The sequence below is a fragment of the Danaus plexippus genome, chromosome Z (assembly GCF_018135715.1).
Source record: "Danaus plexippus chromosome Z, MEX_DaPlex, whole genome shotgun sequence".
Classification (NCBI taxonomy): domain Eukaryota; kingdom Metazoa; phylum Arthropoda; class Insecta; order Lepidoptera; family Nymphalidae; genus Danaus; species Danaus plexippus.
The window spans coordinates 3,849,296-3,868,585 of record NC_083559.1 but is presented as its reverse complement, the minus strand read 5'-3'; the positions used below and the strand labels follow the sequence as shown (position 1 = coordinate 3,868,585).

Below are 19,290 nucleotides of genomic sequence, written 5' to 3'. Positions count from 1 at the left end.
CCTAAATTCATTTGGTGTGCAATAAATCCATTTTATTTCAGTGGCGCCTGCATTTATCATAGTTCCAAAAGACCAAACTGTAACAATTGGTGATTCAGCACATTTTCGATGCACAGCTAGAGGAACTCCGACACCTATTATAAAATGGTACAGAAACACTATGTCTTTGCCACCAAGTGAAAATATCGTTTTTAGCGATAACGATCAAAATTTGACAATCGTAGAAACTTCCGAAGATGATGCAGGATTATATCATTGCAGAGCAGAAAATTCCGAAGGTCTCACTGAAATATCTGCTGTTTTGAAAATAGAAAGTTTTGAAATAATTCCACCAAAAATTACCTTGAAACCAGAAGATACAGATGCATTTAAGGAAACAACAGTTCAGTTGCCTTGTGAATATGAGAGTGATCCACCAGCACTTGTGGAATGGAGAAAAGATGGAAGCCGTATTATAACTAATGACAGAATAAGTATATCTTTAATTGGGAGTTTGATTATTAACAACGTTTCCATAACCGATACTGGAAGTTACGAGTGTTCTGTTCACAACGAACATGGACGTGATACGGCTTCATCATTTTTGACGGTAAAGGATCACATTTTACCTGGCGATGAATATGTAAATATAGCTATAACTGAAGCTATAAGAGATGTTGATCAGGCAATAGCGAAAAGTATAGACAATTTGTTTAACAACAAAAGTTCCAACATTAGTTTTCAAGATCTGTATAGAATTACGAGATTCCCAAATGCCCCAGCTAGAGAAGTTGCTCGGGCGGCTGAAATATATGAGAGAACTTTAGATAAAGTAAAAGGATTTATACAATCTGGATTGAAAATAACATCGGCACAACCATTTAATTATGAAAATATATTATCAGCACAACATTTAGAAATCATAGCCAGACTCTCTGGTTGCGTAGCACACCGTGAAAGCAAAGACTGTTCTGACATGTGTTTCCATAAAAAATACCGAAGTATTGATGGCAGTTGCAATAACTTTGATCAACCAACATGGGGTACATCGCTCACTGCATTTCGACGCATTCTCTTTCCTATTTACGAAAATGGCTTTAGTGAACCAACAGGTTGGAACAAGAAAGTTAAATATAATGGTTATTCTTTACCGAGTGCTCGGTTAGTTTCTACAACAATTATTAGTACCACTGAAATTTCTGAGGATGTTCGGATTACTCATATGACAATGCAATGGGGTCAGTGGTTAGATCATGACTTAGATCACGCTTTGCCATCTGCAAGTTCTCAAACGTGGGATGGTGTTGACTGTAAAAAAACATGTGACTACGCGGCTCCTTGTTTTCCGATAGATGTCCCTAAAAATGATCCTCGAATAACCAACCGCCGATGCATTGATTTTATTCGAACTAGCGCTGTATGTGGATCGGGTATGACCTCGGTTTTATTTGGCAGACTGCAGCCAAGAGAGCAAATAAATCAACTCACGTCTTACATTGATGCCTCTCAAGTATATGGTTTTGAGAAATCTGTAGCTGAGGATCTCCGTGATTTGACGAACACTAACGGTACTCTCCGAGTAGGAGCTAAGTTCCCGGGTAAGAAACCATTACTACCAACAACAGGTTTAAATGGTATGGACTGCAGACGTAATCTTGCAGAAAGCAATCGTAATTGCTTTGTTGCGGGTGATATAAGGGCAAATGAACAGATTGGTTTAGCTGCTATGCACACTATCTGGATGAGAGAGCATAACCGTATCGCAACAGAACTAAAAGCCATAAATCCCTTCTGGGACGGAGAAAAATTATACCAAGAAGCGAGAAAAATTGTCGGAGCGCAAATGCAAGTCATAACTTACGAACAATGGCTGCCTCTCATTCTTGGTCCAGAGGGATACGAACAGCTGGGAAAATACAAGGAATATGACCCTAATCTAAACCCTTCAGTCTCAAACGTTTTCGCCACTGCTGCTCTTCGATTTGGACACTCTATCATTAATCCACTTTTACATCGTTATGACGAGAACTTTGAGCCGATCCCTCAAGGTCATTTACTGTTGCGTCATGCATTTTTCTCCCCATGGAGACTAGTCGATGAGGGTGGAGTTGATCCGCTATTTAGAGGAATGTTCACGACGCCTGCTAAATTGAAGACACCAACACAGAATTTAAACTCTGAACTTACGGAAAAACTATTCCATACTGCACATGCAGTCGCTCTTGACTTAGCTGCAATAAATATTCAACGAGGACGTGATCATGCTATTCCACCGTACAATAAATGGCGGCAATTTTGCAATATGACCGAGGCTAACGATTTCGATGACTTGGCCAATGAGATCACTGACAAAACCGTACGAGACAAGCTAAGAGAATTGTATGGCTCTGTGCACAATATTGATGTTTGGGTTGGTGGCATTTTAGAGGATCAAGTTGAGGGAGGTAAAATAGGACCTCTTTTCCGATGCTTACTTATTGAACAGTTTCAACGATTACGTCATGGCGATCGTTTGTGGTATGAAAATCCGTCGACATTCTCAAGAGACCAATTGCGACAAATCAAAAACGCAAACTTTGCAAGGGTTTTATGTGATAATGGTGACAATATTGATACAATAAGTGAGAATGTATTCTTGTTACCTGAATTACAGGACGGTCTTGTATCTTGCGAGGATGTCCCTAAGATCGATCTACGTTTTTGGGCCGACTGTGAATCATGCGGCGATGATGATTATGAAACTGAATCAAATCGAGTGCGCAGAGATGTAATGTCAAGTGCCGATCTTTACACTGAACTGACAGAAAATGATCACCGTCTAAATACCCTAGAAGATTCTCACGAGGAATTGGTGAAAGCAATTAATAAACTTAAAAAGAGGGTCAAAGAGTTAGAGAAAGCATGCAATAAGTAAATCTCCAAATAACGACTATGATAAAATGGCAAAAAAAATTGTTCATGAAATAACATTCCCTTTTCCCTTCCCTATTAAAACATCCCCTTTAATATATCTTATCTATGTTTAAATAAAAATAAAAAGAAAATAAAAAAAAGTACTTATAAAAAAAAAAAAAAAAAAAAAAAAATTGTAATTTCAATCTCTACGTGTCAAAAAAAATAAAAACTAAAAGAAGTGTACAATAGATAAAAGAATAAAAAAAATTAAATATTAAAAAAGAAAAAATATCAAAAAAAAGCTCCCTGTCAAGATTTAATTTTAAGTATCCTCTCTGTGGTCCAACTAAATAAGAATTTATTTCAAATCCAAAAATATTTTTATTAATATATTTTATAAAGATAAGTTATTTATTACCTAAGTAATATACTTTTTAATTTATTTTGCTGGTTTTATATTATTATATTTATACAGCTGTTATTACATTGTGCTTATTAGCGTTTTAGTTTCTCAATTTAAAGTACGTAATAGTATGTCGTATATTTATATCACAATTATCGATGTTGCGTGTCTGTATTCCATATTCCAATAGTGTTAATATTTAAAGGTACTCATAGCTTAAGGGAATAATATCTCAAAACTTATTTCTAATTTTGTTACATCTTTCGAAATATACATATATTCTGCCTTTGTGTATATGTTTATAAGTGCCATTTTATCTAAGTTTATATTTTAACTTTTCTGACAGTATTAACTTTATTATAATTTGAATAAGTTAGGTATTTGTCAAAAATGGTCATAAGAATTTTCATGTAGCGAGAAAGGTCAAGATCCGTCCTAAATTGAAGTTTACGGGGTCGGCGACACGAATTAAGAATGTATTTTTCGAGTGTGGAAGCTATACGAATGCTTAAATTTATGCGATTATGAATTGCACTTAACTACTACATTAGGTTAATATAGGCGTATATTAAGATTTATTTGGCTTTCATAATATCCAAAACGTCTAGAAGATCAAATGAAACTTGCAATCAATTAATTGGGCAGCGTAGTGTGTAATAGAACTGACAGTACGAATAAAGTAAATTCGTCATTTTTATGTAAAAAAACAATTAAGTTGTCAGAGTTATATTCAGAAATACCATGCAGGCCGTTCATTTATCAATTTTGAAACATTTTTAGAAAATATTGGTGCTGCGCTCAATATCTTGTAAGGATTTGAAATATCTAAAAAACTAGGACTCAATATTCTTTGAACTTGTTCATGAATTTTAAAAACTTCTGCGCAATTTCATTCTTTTCAAAGACTTAAGCTGTGAAAAGCGTTTGGACAGGAATCTTATTGACCAAAGTTTCAATACTTAAGATGTGATTATTATTATTATTGTATTCTAAGTATCTTTTATTATATTTACTGCAGTAAACTTATTAGATTTTAAATGTTATCTTGATGCTTAGGGTATATTAATGTGTATTGTATAATATAATAGTGGATTGTAACATCTTTTATAAAGTGCTATCAGTATCTGGTTTTAGAACCTAATCATGAGCACACTATGCTTAGCACATTTTTGCATCGTCACACTACATGCGATCCGTTTGAAGTTTCTTATTCATTAACCTACGTCACTATAATAGTGTGCGTAGATTTTTGAGCGCAAAACTATAAACGCTACGTATGGGGTGTGATAAGCAAACTTGGGGTAAGGATACATTACGTTAAAAGTAACACGCGTGAAATTTTAACACCTTTCCCAAATCATTTTGGATGTGAATAAAAGTCCATACTTAAGGGGCTTTAAATAACTAAAACAGTGTGAAAGTAATCAAGAATATTGTTTGTAATCATCTCGTATGGGCCATGTGGCAATTTATGGTATAATAAATATATACCTAGCTGTAATGCACTATGGAAACCGCTCACTGAAATACACAAGAGCATAGCAGACCTTGACCAACCGACATCTCCGGACACCAAATCTGATCACAAGGAATAACTAAACTCCGTTCGTAGAAGTGAACTAGGCACATTGTTACATGTATGAAAAGATCTATGAAAGTTTTGTTCGAAAACATTGGTTTAGTAATAATATTCGGTCTGTTATGTACTTGTGGTTGTTGGTGTTGCATATAAAGATTAAGTCTTAGATGTAAACGGTAGTTTGAAATGTACTACAGATTATGAACGGCCTCTCTCATGCAGACGAAACAAAATATTACTTCGTTTATACAATAACAAATCGATCAACAAAAAAACACAAAATTAATAAAAAAAATTACTAGGCCATTATAAACAAAGACTATGATAAACAAGAATAGAAGAAGTATAAGAATATATTGAGCAATGAAGAAAAAAACCTAAGATCACTTAAACAACAGAAAATCATTGATGTAACTTTCAAAAATATCATAGAAAAACTTTGTAGTACATTCCAAATTAACTAATATTAGAAATAGAAAATTAATGTACTAAATGTTAAACAAAATGTATTTCCAAGTTTATTAAGTTCGATTCCATCTTAGCTTTCGATTTAAGCTAAATGCTTAGCGGTTACCAAAAACTTCTTGAAAATTTACACCAATGGCATGTACCACAAATACTCCACTCTCAACTCTATTTTAAAACGGGCGCTTATAAACTTAAAATAACTTAACGTTACTTAATGTAACATAATATAATAATGTATATACCCCATCAATCATTATGTAATAAAAAGTACATATCATAACGTACGTGCCAAAACTTTATAGTCTTCAATAACTAACTTCACGAAAGCTAGCTACCGTTGGTAGAGAGACTTTATTTCGCTTTGCAGAGGGGCTTAACATTTATAAAATACAGGCACCGATTATGTTCGTACTCCTATGAAAGCAGAACTTCATCCATAATCGAAACTGTGTTTAATACAAATAAAGTTACTTTCCCGGTGCTAAGTACACTCTCCGTCAGCTATAAGCTGAACGCACTTGAATATGAACGGACACAAAAAGTTTCCAAATGTAACTATTCCAGCTTATTTTTAACAAGTAGCTGATTGATATAATTTCACCTGTCCCATTTTTCATCAGAAATTCTGTAATCAAATGGGAGAGCGTTTTAAATTTTATAATAGCTGATGTTGTTTTGAACCTGTGTATTCTTGGGGGTCTTCAAATGAATTGTAACATTCTTAAATTATGTGAATTACAGCCTTTTTACTTAACTATAGGTTTGGTTACTGAAATTTTTATTTTGTCAATAACATAATATCTTAATTCAATAAGTTTTTTCAATAATATGTACCTATTATAATTATCGTTACAATCTCACTCGTCTATGCACTCCTATTGAAAATTTACCTTTGTTCCATCCCCCAGGTCACCTTCAGCAATATACTTGGAAATGCTTTTTGTTAATATATGATTTGCAGTATTTTATATTTGTTGGTTGCTTTGGTAACTTAAAAGAATATTTTCATTGTATTTTATGTTCATTATATTGTAATTAGAATATGGATATACTATGATAGTTCATTGAAATCAAAAGAAATTCATATTGAGACGTCAACATGGGATGAAAAAAAAAGCTTTGTAATATTCAATCATCAACAATATAGCAAGGCAGTAACTTTTCAAAATAAACTTAAGTCACTGTATTCAACATAAAAGTAATAAATTCTTAAAACTTCTTCAGATTAATCTACAACGTTATTAGAATATTGTAAACAGCTTACAGATACATTTAATTCTGTACTTTCATAGTGTATCCATAGGTTTGGTAAGGATTGTCAATGCAAAAATCAAACTCAGAACAAGGTTTTAAAATCAACAATTGATAAATTTTCATCTAGGCCATACAAAGGGCGATGCCAACAAAGGTCCAACTGTCGGTAGAGCCTTCTGTATAGTGAAATGGTTTGTCTATATGACTATACTAACATCAAGACCCTTTTCGAGTTTGGTTTTTGTTTGTAATGATGAGTTATACTTTCATGTGCGCTTAAAAAAAATAAATGAAAAAATACAATCAAGTATTTCATTTACGTTAACATGTTAACATTCTTCCACAAAAACCTGAAGAGTTCATTAAAATTTAATTAAAACGGCTTTAACGAGTCAATGATTTATTAAACTTAATTAGATAATTGCTACCACTATATACACTACACTATATACGTAATGTCTAAATATTTCAAATTCCAACATATTTGGTATGGCGCCCAGTGGCTAAAAGTTGATTTTTATCTTTATTTCTGACTTCAACTTCCAAGAATGCTACCTTCTTGCCTAGCTTCCGTGTTATTGCTTCAACTTCAACATTGTCTCCTTCCCTTGCAGCATTCATATAACTGTGAAATAGACGTTTACATGAAATTAATAAATACATGTTATATCATACATTCTGGCCACATTTTATGATAACAAAAAGTAATGCAATATGATCATATATCCAAACAAATATTAAAATTTAATATAAAAAGTAATTCAAAAGAGTTAAATGTAAAAAACTGAGAACAAATATATTGAAAATACAAGTGAGACATACAAAATGACAAAAATTACCTTATGCTGAGATCTATTGAAACCCCTCTAGTTTCAACACCTTCATTGGCAGTTAAAGCATATGTAGATATAGCATCTACTAAATGAGCTATAAAACCTCCGTGGAGAGTTCCTCTTTGGTTTAAATGTTCTGGACCAACTTGAAATTCTGTTACCAGTCTTCCACTATCACAGCACACAACCTTCAACTGAGTAATGCACAAAAATAAAATAAAAATTATATACTAATAATTTTATTGAAATTTAAAAGATTGCAGTGCACTACAGAGCACAGACTCGATTTAGGAACAGTTTGTAATGGCAAAACATCTAGGACCTACTTTTTTTAGGTTATGGTCAAAACATTTTGTACTGGCGATTGTTTTAGCAAAAAGTTCGCCAACTTTTGCAGCTTTGCTTGTCATGATGAAATCACAATAAACGACCAAACGCACTTTGCTTACATTACATATTACTTTTGTCGTGAATCTTTACATAAGACTTTTTTCGTGACATTTGACATTGAAACTTCAAGTTTACCTAAGTAGAAATGAAAAACAAACCGGCCTAAAACTTGGTAATTAAGCACAGATAATATCCAGTAAGAAATGTCTGAAATATGATTGTTCCTGATGAAAAAAAACATAGTTATAAAATATATCTGCTTATAAAGCATTTGTTATTTGAAACAATTTATATTTTCTTTCAGAGAAAATATTTAAAGTATGATGTCGCCTTTCAGTAAGTAATGTAGACAGCGAATCAAAGAGAAAATTAAATAAAACTGAACTGAACAAGATTTCCAGCACTGAGATTCATCATACATTTTTAATACGAAATGATAAATTAAACCTTATTAAAGTTTTTACGAAAACAAGGTTTACATATATCTACGAGTATATGCTCGTATTTACGAAGTCCTAAAACTAAACTAATGCAAAGATTAGGCAATCTAGTTTCGTTACGTGTTCCTCTTTAAGGTCCAAACACCCAAAATAATAAATTAGTCCTTGTTTTAATTGATTTTACGGCTGAACCAATTCCTCAATTTAAAAATATGCACCAGGTCCTCAATTACCAAACCAACAATATAGGCAAGATCTGTGAGATTTGATTACCAATATAACTGAAAATCAGCGTACAGATGGTAGAAAGAAGTATTACGAGAAGAAATAGTGTTGATAAACACTGAAAATAATAGGGTAGACAACACGCCAGCTTACAGCACATAAAATGCTATTGCATTGAAACTGAAGTCATGCCAATGTCAATAAATTCAATTAATAAATTCTATCACACGTTACCGTTAGGGAACATGAACAATATCGCAAGCAAGATACCAAATTCCATATTACTAAAGGCATTACTGAAATGGAGCAGTGTTTACATCGTAACTACATGCCTTGCCTGATGTACTGTGACCACATCGAAAACCAAATTGGAAATTATTCAATAGACTGTGCTTGGAAAGGAAAAGATTTAATTGGGACTGAACAAGACGATAAAGGATTTTGGATAAGTAAGAAAAAATAGATATTGGCTGGAAGTCAGGAGAACAATTGAAGTTACTTTTATAGGGAGTGGAATGATGTAGGCTTTTTCCAGTAGGAGTTTAATTTACATAAATTATTAAATATGAAATTGATACAAAAAATATATGGTAGAAGCGGAGTTTCAAACAGAGAAATGTCGCCAATAGACCAGATATATGGATTTTGAATTATTATTATAATTGATTTATAAGGATTTTGAATGAAAAACCTTATAAAATGACGAGCAGTGAGGTGTTTCAAGTTTCCTTTCACAAAGTGACTGATGTTATTTGTAATAATATAGATTTGTTGCGATCTATGCATAATGAAATTTGAAGATTTTTTTTCTCAGCTCACGTAGGTACATAGCGTGAAGTCCTATATATTTGCATAAGCATGTTTAAAAGGCTAAAATACACATTGCTCTTCGTCTCACAAGTCGGCTAAAAAATAAATAGAAATTATCAACATATTCGCTGATAGGCAGTTGCATTTATTTTCTCTATTGTTAAATAAAAATCAGAGACCTTTAACCAATGTAGTACTTTAAGAATTTACTGACAGCATAACCAAAACGCTTACAGATAAGGGTATCATCTGTTTTACGCAGTCATTTTCTAGAACTTTTAATTTATGGATGTATCTTATATTATTTGCTTAAGCAATTAAACGACGGTAATAAAATTAAGGTAAATTTTGAAAGTTACTTATCTGCTACGTATAATAGTGTGAACTACATCGCAATTATTACAAACTCTCAATCACAAATATCTTAGAGTACCAAAATATTCTAACAAAAAAAATTTGTTAGTAATATTTTTATTTACTTTTAAGTACTTTTAATAATTTTAGATCGTTTTTTGTTACTAACTAATATTGAAATCTTGTAATGGAGAGTCCTATATATATATTATTAAATATATACATATCTAATATATAGCATTAGGGGTTCAATTGTATAGTGGTTATTATTATTAATGCACTAACTACTGTATCTATACATTTTCATTAGTTTAAATTAAGGTCATATTAAAACGAATAAACCGTTACAATTAAAAAATATATTATATTCTCCACACACTATAGCAGGTTTAAAGGCATTTATAACGCACCACTTACATTACATTGCTTTTAAAAATCAAAGGAATGAATATGTATAGTCTTGCCTATACTGCGTGAGCATTTATAATTATTCCACGCTGGGAACTGCAATACCTGCAACTTTTTATGAATTTGAGGGTACTTTGTTCTTATAATGGCTATTATACATTTATATAGAAATATTCATATTAGCCTATAAATTATAATGACAAAAGATTTTCAGTTAAAAATAGTTTGTAATAATTAACTTAACCACTTTAATATAATTTTATGTTGTGATTTTTCGCTCACTGATAAGTTTAATGACATTGGTGAAATCTATAAGGAAACGATAATAACTAAAGGAGAGAGAGAAGTTTAATAATTATCACTAGAAAATCTCATATGTGAATGCTCATTATATTAACGACTCCTGTAAAATAAACAGCAAATAATATTTCTCAAAGCGTTATTGCATATATTTAATTACAGGCGCCATTCATATTTTCCAGATTTATAATACATATTTTGGTAATATCTTAACACTTTTCCCTCTCTATTTTTGATTATTTTTCTTCAATAAAATATTCAATGATGTTATAATTTGCACATTTATGTTTTTATTTTGGGATATTATTTGTGGTATAATTAGGCGTACTTGACCTCTTTTCCAAGATTAATTACAAGAAAGCTATATATCGGCGCTATCAGCGTTAATGAAGGATGCAACATGAAAATAATTTGAAGCTGTCATCAATTATTAAAAAAACTTATTTGTATTCATAATTATTGTTAAAATTAAAACGAAATCAAAGACTGTTTAAAATGAGAATAGAACTATGTTTGAATTTTAGTATAAATATGACGCACGACAGCAGAGTTCAGTTAAGGCTTACCATTGAAGAATGTGACTATAAAGAATACAATACAATGTGAATACAAGAACATTTAGAAGAATTGATGTTTCATTTTAAATTATCATGGAACGTACTGGAAGAAGTGACATTAGTAACGTCAGTGAGGCTGGCGTCTGTCTCTCTTTAAACAACGAATTTGTATGTTCAGGTTATATATATATATACTAACAATATATCATCAATTGCAATCAAAAGAAAAGAAACGTCAATGTAAATAAAAATTTACAAACGAATATAAAAAATCTTTTTGCTGTTGATTAATAAAAAAAAATTAATAAGAATTTATTTTCTCTGAATGTGCTTGCTGTTCAAGCTTGCATAAACAGCATTCGGTGGAAATAAAATTTATAAAGTAAATAATTGAACTTCGCCGATAGAATGGAATTTTTATGCAGTCGCGTCTTTATTTAAATTTCATAGTAGAATTTTATTTATAAAAAAAATATATATGAATGGATTTACACATATTTAATATACGAAACCTTTGATATTAATTTATTTTTAACTAAGCACTTGTTCTTTTTCTGTAAAATTGTAGTTTATGTACATTATTGTAGATTAAAAATATTTTTCCGATTGCAATAAATATTATTTGAGAAAATATTAAAAATTTTGTATTAAAAGAAAACAGGAAATGCCTGTAGTTTTGTTTATTTGGAAAGAAAATATTCGAGATTAATAGTTAGGTGGGATGAGATTTTTTTTATTTAAATGAAACTAATATATTTTCGGATACACTACGCGGATTTTATTGTCAGATGTCATCTCGTCAGACCGTGATCACATCGGGATTATGTAGTTTTAAAATAATAAAATCCGCGTAGTATATCCGAAAATATATTAGTTTCATTTAAATGAATAAAACTCGCGAAAGTCTTAGATCTCATTATGGGACGGGATTTTAATTGAATTCCCTTATGGATTATTACCATAGTAATAAGTATATAAGTTATATAGGTTTATTATATGTTAAGGTATATAATATTCGAGACATTATATCAGTTTTTGAGGAGGTGGCATTTTCAGAACCTTATACCGCATATCGAAATGATTAAAAATAACTTTCTCCCTAAATAATCTTTTTAAATGAGAGTCTAATTGCCTGCGACGTTTAAATTAATTTTTACGTTTGAAAAAAAAAATTTACTTTCACTAATTATGTACCCAATAAATATGAAAACTTTTTTTTCTTTTTAACCGTTTTTTACTTTCCTTGCCTTTTAGTCTGTTGGATTAAATTTTATTGAATTACTTACTTATGTACTTGCATATTGTCCACTGCACTGTAGGCTATTAATCATATGGTTAACAGCCTACTCAGTTTGTGGTTGAAATTCAGCATTCAAATTTTATTCTAGTCCTGTTAAAATTACGACTAGTTACACGGAAATATATATTTAAGTTTAGAAACAAAAATGATAACAAATCATCTGTAACTTAAACATTACTGTAAAAAAATCTTTGAGTAAATTTTTGTTAAACCTATTAAATAGATTCCGTTTGAGTTACTTATAACTTATTAAATCAATGTTTAATTTCAATTTAATATCAGACGTTGCAGAATCATCGCGAAGGAAGGCTGTGTTTCAGAAAATTAAAACCTAAGTTTCCGTTCTGAAACATAAGTAGTTTAAAATGCGATGGACGTTTTAAAATTGTTTGATTATATCTCTAACAGATATTAGCTATGATTTCTTTAATCTCTTAATTGACCTCGAGCTCGAAGGAAATTCAATTACAGATGAACGTGATAGAACGTGAAGGGTAGGGGTTATTGATTATTTCAGATTCCCGTATCAGAAAACTACAAAATGACAAAACACTTAAACAAAACCTTATACTTTATTTCATTGGTTTCGCCTTACAGACTAAAAACTTATATATTTATTAAAACTTAACAATACACATAAATCAACATAACAAAGCTTCAGTGGGACAAAATTTCTCAAAAAACTCCGTATACAACAGATTATAATACAGTTCATAATATTTTTGGCATACCACACAAACAAAAGAAACTTTGACCAATTTGTTTGATTGAACTTGTGATTGAGACTTGTTTAATATTTGGTTTATTAATTGGCGATATGGAGTATTAAGCATATAGCTAGAAAGCATTTCAACAAAGTGACTTAAAAACGCGCTTTCTCTGGCCACTTTAACGTAATTTATATTCACTATTATGAATTATTGTTCGTTAAATATCATTAAAATCTTCTTAGAAGTTCACCTCCTTTTTAATAATTACAGCAAACTTGATTATGACACTTCTATGACTCAAAAAAATATTCAAACCCCAATAGTGTGTAGAAAACAATCGCACAGCGTTTTGTTCGCAAGGTAAGGTCTCAGTCGAAAGATTATATACCTACTTGCGATTTTGATTTGACTATTCCTTTTTTTGGCTACAGTTGGCATGTTTTCCACACGATAGGGTTGTATCTTATTTTGAATTGTAATTAAACCAAGTACCATTAATTATTCTATAAATTATTTTGGAAACTGCCACGTCGATTGCCGTGGCTGCTGCTGTTGTTGTTGCTGTTGTTGTTTTTGTTGCTGTTTTTGTTGCTGTTGTTGTGGTGCTGGTTGAATAGAAATTGATTTTTGACTAGCAGCTATATTGTTATCGCTTCTATCTACGTGCTCGTGGTGGTCTGGTGATGGAAACCACTCTGATATCCATACTGGTCTCCAAATCTTTTTTACACCTGGTACCCATATATCTTTCCAATCTGGTACCCAAATTTGTTTCCAGGCTTCTTTCCATTCCAATTTTTTGTCAGGTACCCAAATAAGTTTCTTTGATGGTTTCCAAATTTGCTGCCAAGCTTCTTTCCAGATTAATTTCTTATCGTCGATCCAGATCATATGCTTTTCCGTTTTCCATATTTGTTTCCATTCATCTTTCCACACAAGTTTTTTATCCGGAATCCAAATTTGCTTTTTGGCTGGTTTCCAATATTTCTTCCAAACCGGTTTCCATATGAGCTTCTTTTTCCAAAGATCGTGAGATGTATATTCCCATCCATCCTGATCTTTGCCTAAATATTTTTCACCAGGAACCCCAACCTTAACCCATTCTGGTACAAAAATCTTTTTCCAAGCTGGTACCTGGATATCTTTCCAGCCCGGTACAACTATGTCTTTCCAGACAGGAATAGTAATTTTTTTCCAGTCAGGGACTTTAACTTCTTTCCAAGCTGGTACTTTTATTGGTTTCCATTCTGGCTTATAAATTTTCTTCCAATCGGGAACTTTGATTTCCTTCCAAACCGGTATTTTAGTTGGTACCCATATCGGTTTCCAGATCTTTTTCCATGATGGCTTCCAAATTTGCTTTTTTGCCTTTTTCCATATTTTCTTCCATCCCGGTTTCCAAATCAACTTCTTCTTCCAGTAGCCAGGGTCATGATGATCATGGTGGTCGTGGTGATCATGGTGCTCATCAATATGATGTTCCTCTGAGTGATGTTCATCATGATAATGTTCATGATGAATGTCGTGATCATGTCCGTGATCGGCGGCGCTATGATCATCAATATTATGATGATCATATGAAATGTCGTGACCATGATCTTGGAAGGGATTTATTAAATCCTCGGATGGTGCTGGATAGTCATATCCGCTGCGTTTTTGGACATTTTGTGTCAACTGTTGCTCTGCATGTTGATCTTGTGGAAGTAACGCCTTACCGGTCACAAGAGCGATTTGTAAAATTACCGCTAGGGTAATCTGTAACAAAAGGGACATACGTAAATGTCAAAAACATTTTGCATAATTCTAACCAACAGCTTAGCTTAAAGTTACGCAAAGCAATATAAATAAAAACGAAAAGAATTCGCAATGCAATCGTTAAAATCAAACAACAAATTTTAAAATAAAATAACAGATACTTTTTTTTATTTTAACACTATAAAATTAATGTCTTGAATATGCACAGGAACACAAACATAAAATATTTTATTACAATGCTGACGACGCCCGACCTTTACCGTGTTTCGCATTTATAACAAATAAAAGTTTCACCACTTGGATAAATTATAACATATTATATAATAATAAGTGAATAATAAAATGAAAGTGAGTTTAAATTTGTTATCTATATGACCGGTCCTGCTTACGGCGAAATAGGAAGCAATGACTTACTTCATGGGTGTACCGTTATGGCAAACAGTGAAAGTGGAATGACATTCTTATTATTTCATTACTATTAGGAAACGGTCAAATTTTAGCTCAGATGTTCGATTACATAACAGTTTAACGGTCAAAGCACATTTGAATATAAGCAGTATTTTAAATTCATCTCATCTTCCTAATTATAAAACGTATATTTATACATCAATAAAATCATATAGCGTAAAATGAATTGTTTATTCTATACATAAAACTTTCATGAAATTTACATGTAAAAGTAATAAAATTTCTTACATAGTGAAAATATCCCGTGAAAGTAGGTATACTTGTTATTGCATTTTGCACAATGCTAATAAAACGTGTGTAAGCTATTGCGTAAGCGGAACAAAGTGAATGTGAGGATAGCAAAATATTTTATATTGTAATAATATTAAAAAAGATAACATACATATATATAAATATTTAGCTTAACCATAAGCATCACCAGACCTTTGATAGCAGTACTACGTGTGTTACGTTTTGAATATTTTACAATATAAACAAATACAGTAAATATTCTAACATGAAAAACTCGATAAATTATGAGTAACTAGCTTACAATTACCCATAACTACCTAAAAAAAAACTGTCTAAAAAATTATTCGACAGGAAACATGTTTAATCGTAATTAATGAATCCGATAGGTCGTTTAAAAAAATAACTTAATTCGCAAGATAACGTACACATAACAGTAAGATCCGTAATTGGGCAATAGCAGTCACCGTTTTGTTCCTACACAACGAATTATAATTGCCAAAAGTAGTTCGTGACCCCACACTGGGATCAAAAGAAATCTGCATCACGTAACAAAGAATTCATTATAATATATTTATATGTGATTATTTAGAATATAAGTAAGATGTATAAATATCTGTAGATATTTAAAATATGATAATACGATTACGATTATCGACCTTGGTTTTGAAGGAAAGTGCAATCTCTATTGCGAACAGTGATGGGAATAATACTAGGAAACAATACAAAAGATTCTGTTTCTTGCGATACTATCTGAAAATGAATTGTTCTTGTTAGGAGGAAGCCGTGATTGTCTCATTTAGTGTTAAATTCTACTTCTGTTACGACTAAAAACAAAAACAAAAAATGTTGCAAAATGACTAACATCAACTTTAGTGTCAATTTAAGTCATTAATATAGTGATTTGTTTTAGTTGATATTTATCATTATAAATATTTAATGAAAGTTCCCAATAAGTATTAAAAAATATACATAATTGAAGTTTTTATATATTTTAGTAAGATAAAAAAATAATTTAAAATACATTAAAAAATCCTTAGCAAAACGACAATGTTTAGTCTGTAAATATTTGGCAGTAATTATCAGTCACTGCCTTGACAAAGCTCTTTAGTTTGGCGGATGCGTCAATATTTGCCGACTTTAGCGACTGCTACCAGTTTCAACAAATGATAAAAAAGGAGTAAGATTCGTTTGAAATTTTTACTTAAAAATATATTAAAGACTTAAAACTTTGTAAATAGAAAAAAAGGTGTAATAAATTCGATCATCTATAGTATCATATTGGGTACTTAAAAATCGTTATATAATATATGAAATATAAAAAAAAATCACTGACCACAAGGCTCCGGTTCCCTGGCATGGTGGGGCGGGGCCGTTGATGCTGCGGCGACAAAACTCTTTACTGTATTAGTTTCTTGCTTTTGACTTTATATATGCGAGCCCACCCCAAACGTGTGGCGGGGCGTTCACTCTCTCACGTTGGCCCTCAGGAAGCGTGGGAAGCCAAAGGATATTTCTAGACTTATTATATAAAAGCTACATCAACTATTAATACATTTCAACTTATCTTATTCTTGTAATATATCACTGTACAGTGTACACAATAACTATATACAACTATATAATAGTCAACAGAATTCAAGCCTGATATTAGGTTATACGTTATTGCGTTTATAATAAAAAGAGTACCCATAACTTCTATGAACTGTAAAAAATTTGAATGAAATAAATAAAGCTGCTAGTTGCGTTCATTTCATAAAAATTATATGAAGAGCAAATTAATTAATTTGTCATTCCTGTCAATCATTATATATCAACTGCTTTCGAAATCGTGGTCCACTATACCTTAAATTAATACAATATATTACCTTCCAATAGGCGGTAGTTCAGCATCTCAAATAAAAGGAGTGCAACTCGTATTTAATTTTCCAATATTTTGATAATCAATAAGTTCAAGGGATCAAATAATGTAGCTTTCATCGGTAATTTAATATTTTCGTCGCATCATTTCAAACATATTTTAAAGTAAATCGGACGTAACCAGGTATATACATAAGTCATTGGAAATGGTTTCTTCTTAAGTTCTTATGTAATGCCTTTCAAATATAAGTAACAAAAAGTACTTGAAAATCAATAACTCTCGATGATTCTCCAAAACGTCAATACTTATTAAAACTTAGAATTCAAATAATTTTGGGTCACATTTTCGCCGTTTCTATACTCAAATATATAAGTGTGTATTTTATTTGATAATGTGTGATACTTATATTAATGATTTTTATTTTATCTGTAATAAATTGTTTTATATGATTTTCATAAGAAAGAATCGTCGAAGGGTTAAGATTCATACAAAAGTATTGATTACGCGTTGATGTGATATAGGGATGACATTTATAATTTCAGCTTCGGGTGCTGAGTGTCGTCAAATCCAAATCACTTGGACACAAAAAGTCGTAATTAATCCCCAGCCGTCAGTTATACGATAAAAATACAATCAGGTTTCCCGTAATAATGAAAACAACGAGTATGTTTAAATACAAACACGTAAATAACATCAATCAATCGACATACGAAAGTTATAGTAAAAAAAATTACGGAGTGTGTTTATAAAAATGATAAATGTTACGCAGTTTTTATTTTTTATTTTATCATAACGAAGGTTTAACTCATAAACATAATCATACACGTGGTTCAGAAAGATACGTAACGTTTCTTTAATAACATCTAAGAATTTATTAGTGCAGCGAAAGTTTGAAACCAGGCCGACCTTCAGTTGAACACAATAATTATCGGCGTGTGTCGTTATGTAACTTCTATATATATAGTTCGATAATTTATTACACGTATTATAACGGAATGTAAAAGTATACAAACACATATAAGATAAGAAATTAAGAGTGTTTTCCAAACCAGTTTTCTAAATAGTACTTGGTGGTACAAAAAAGTAATTATGAATTTTATACCTGTAATAATTTCCGACAAGCTGAATCAATGATATTTATTTTATACGATTTGCGAATATTATTAAGCGCAGGATTTCCAATATGATATTCAATATGAATAAGTTCAAGTGGAGAATGCAATACCGAACCCACATAACAAATAAATAGCAATAAATATGGTCTTATAGACGCTATAAACTTTAATTATTGAACCATACATGCTAGAGTAGTCTTAGCCTTTTTTCGTTAAACTTAAAGTTAAAATTATACTTTTCTGTTAAGAAAAAGATCATATTAAATATTCTCCCTTAAAATGATAATAAATACGAAACATAAAGCAGACAATAAAATGAAATCTGTATGAGAAATCTGAATATTGTTAGTTGAAACCCTGAGCTCTATTCACACAATACTTTTATTGAACTTCTAAAACACCAGCATATCTTGCAAAACAAGCCAAAGGATTTATGTAATACTAACTTCCGCCTACAACTTCGCTTCGCATTTTAAATTAAAGACAACTCATCTACCGACTTTGAAGGAGTTGTGAACTTCGGAAAATTTTCAATAATCTTCATTAATTTCAAATAAAGAGTAATTATATAAATGGATTAGAAACTCAATTAAAAATTGTATAAATGTTTTTTTACTTTTTAAACATAGGATGAACTTAGTTTTGGTAACACAACTGGCCAGTTCGTAAGCGTATGAAAGAAGCAATGACATTATCTATTGAATGAATTTAAGTACCTAATGACTGGTACTAAGTAATGTGTTAAACTGATAACCGTTTCATAAGTCATAATTTATATATAAATCTTTTAAAAGATTTTAACTTCAGACTTGGATAGCTTGATCGGAAGATTAATTTCATTATAACACTAGGACGTTGCTTCTAAAACATCAACTTAAAAATATATGTAGATATCATTCATGCATCTTAGTTTAGTCTATTTGAAATATTAATTATTAATAATTATAATTAAAAGTTT

At 31.1% G+C, this 19,290-nt stretch overlaps 3 protein-coding genes across 3 annotated transcripts in view; 1 reads left to right on the top strand and 2 right to left on the bottom strand.

Moving 5' to 3' along the window:
• LOC116777288 (peroxidasin) overlaps positions 1-6,881 on the top strand; it is a 28,509-nt gene extending 21,628 nt beyond the window's left edge. Inside the window, exon 7 of the mRNA XM_032670746.2 lies at positions 42-6,881. Within this exon, the coding sequence (XP_032526637.1) occupies positions 42-2,893 (2,852 nt within the window). The 3' untranslated portion in view covers positions 2,894-6,881. The remainder of the gene's footprint in view (positions 1-41) is intronic.
• Positions 6,882-6,961: 80 nt separating this feature from the next.
• LOC116777396 (acyl-coenzyme A thioesterase 13-like) lies at positions 6,962-7,939 on the bottom strand. The gene is made up of 3 exons (XM_032670922.2): positions 7,738-7,939; positions 7,418-7,605; positions 6,962-7,203 (listed from the first exon to the last, which is right to left on the bottom strand). Exons 1-3 carry the CDS (start codon positions 7,819-7,821, stop codon positions 7,047-7,049), a joined length of 429 nt encoding a protein of 142 aa, XP_032526813.1. The 5' UTR covers positions 7,822-7,939; the 3' UTR covers positions 6,962-7,046.
• Positions 7,940-13,033: 5,094 nt separating this feature from the next.
• On the bottom strand, positions 13,034-16,779 carry LOC116778072 (uncharacterized). The gene is made up of 2 exons (XM_032671937.2): positions 16,693-16,779; positions 13,034-14,660 (listed from the first exon to the last, which is right to left on the bottom strand). Exons 1-2 carry the CDS (start codon positions 16,714-16,716, stop codon positions 13,416-13,418), a joined length of 1,269 nt encoding a protein of 422 aa, XP_032527828.2. The 5' UTR covers positions 16,717-16,779; the 3' UTR covers positions 13,034-13,415.
• Between the last annotated feature and the right edge of the window lie 2,511 nt (positions 16,780-19,290).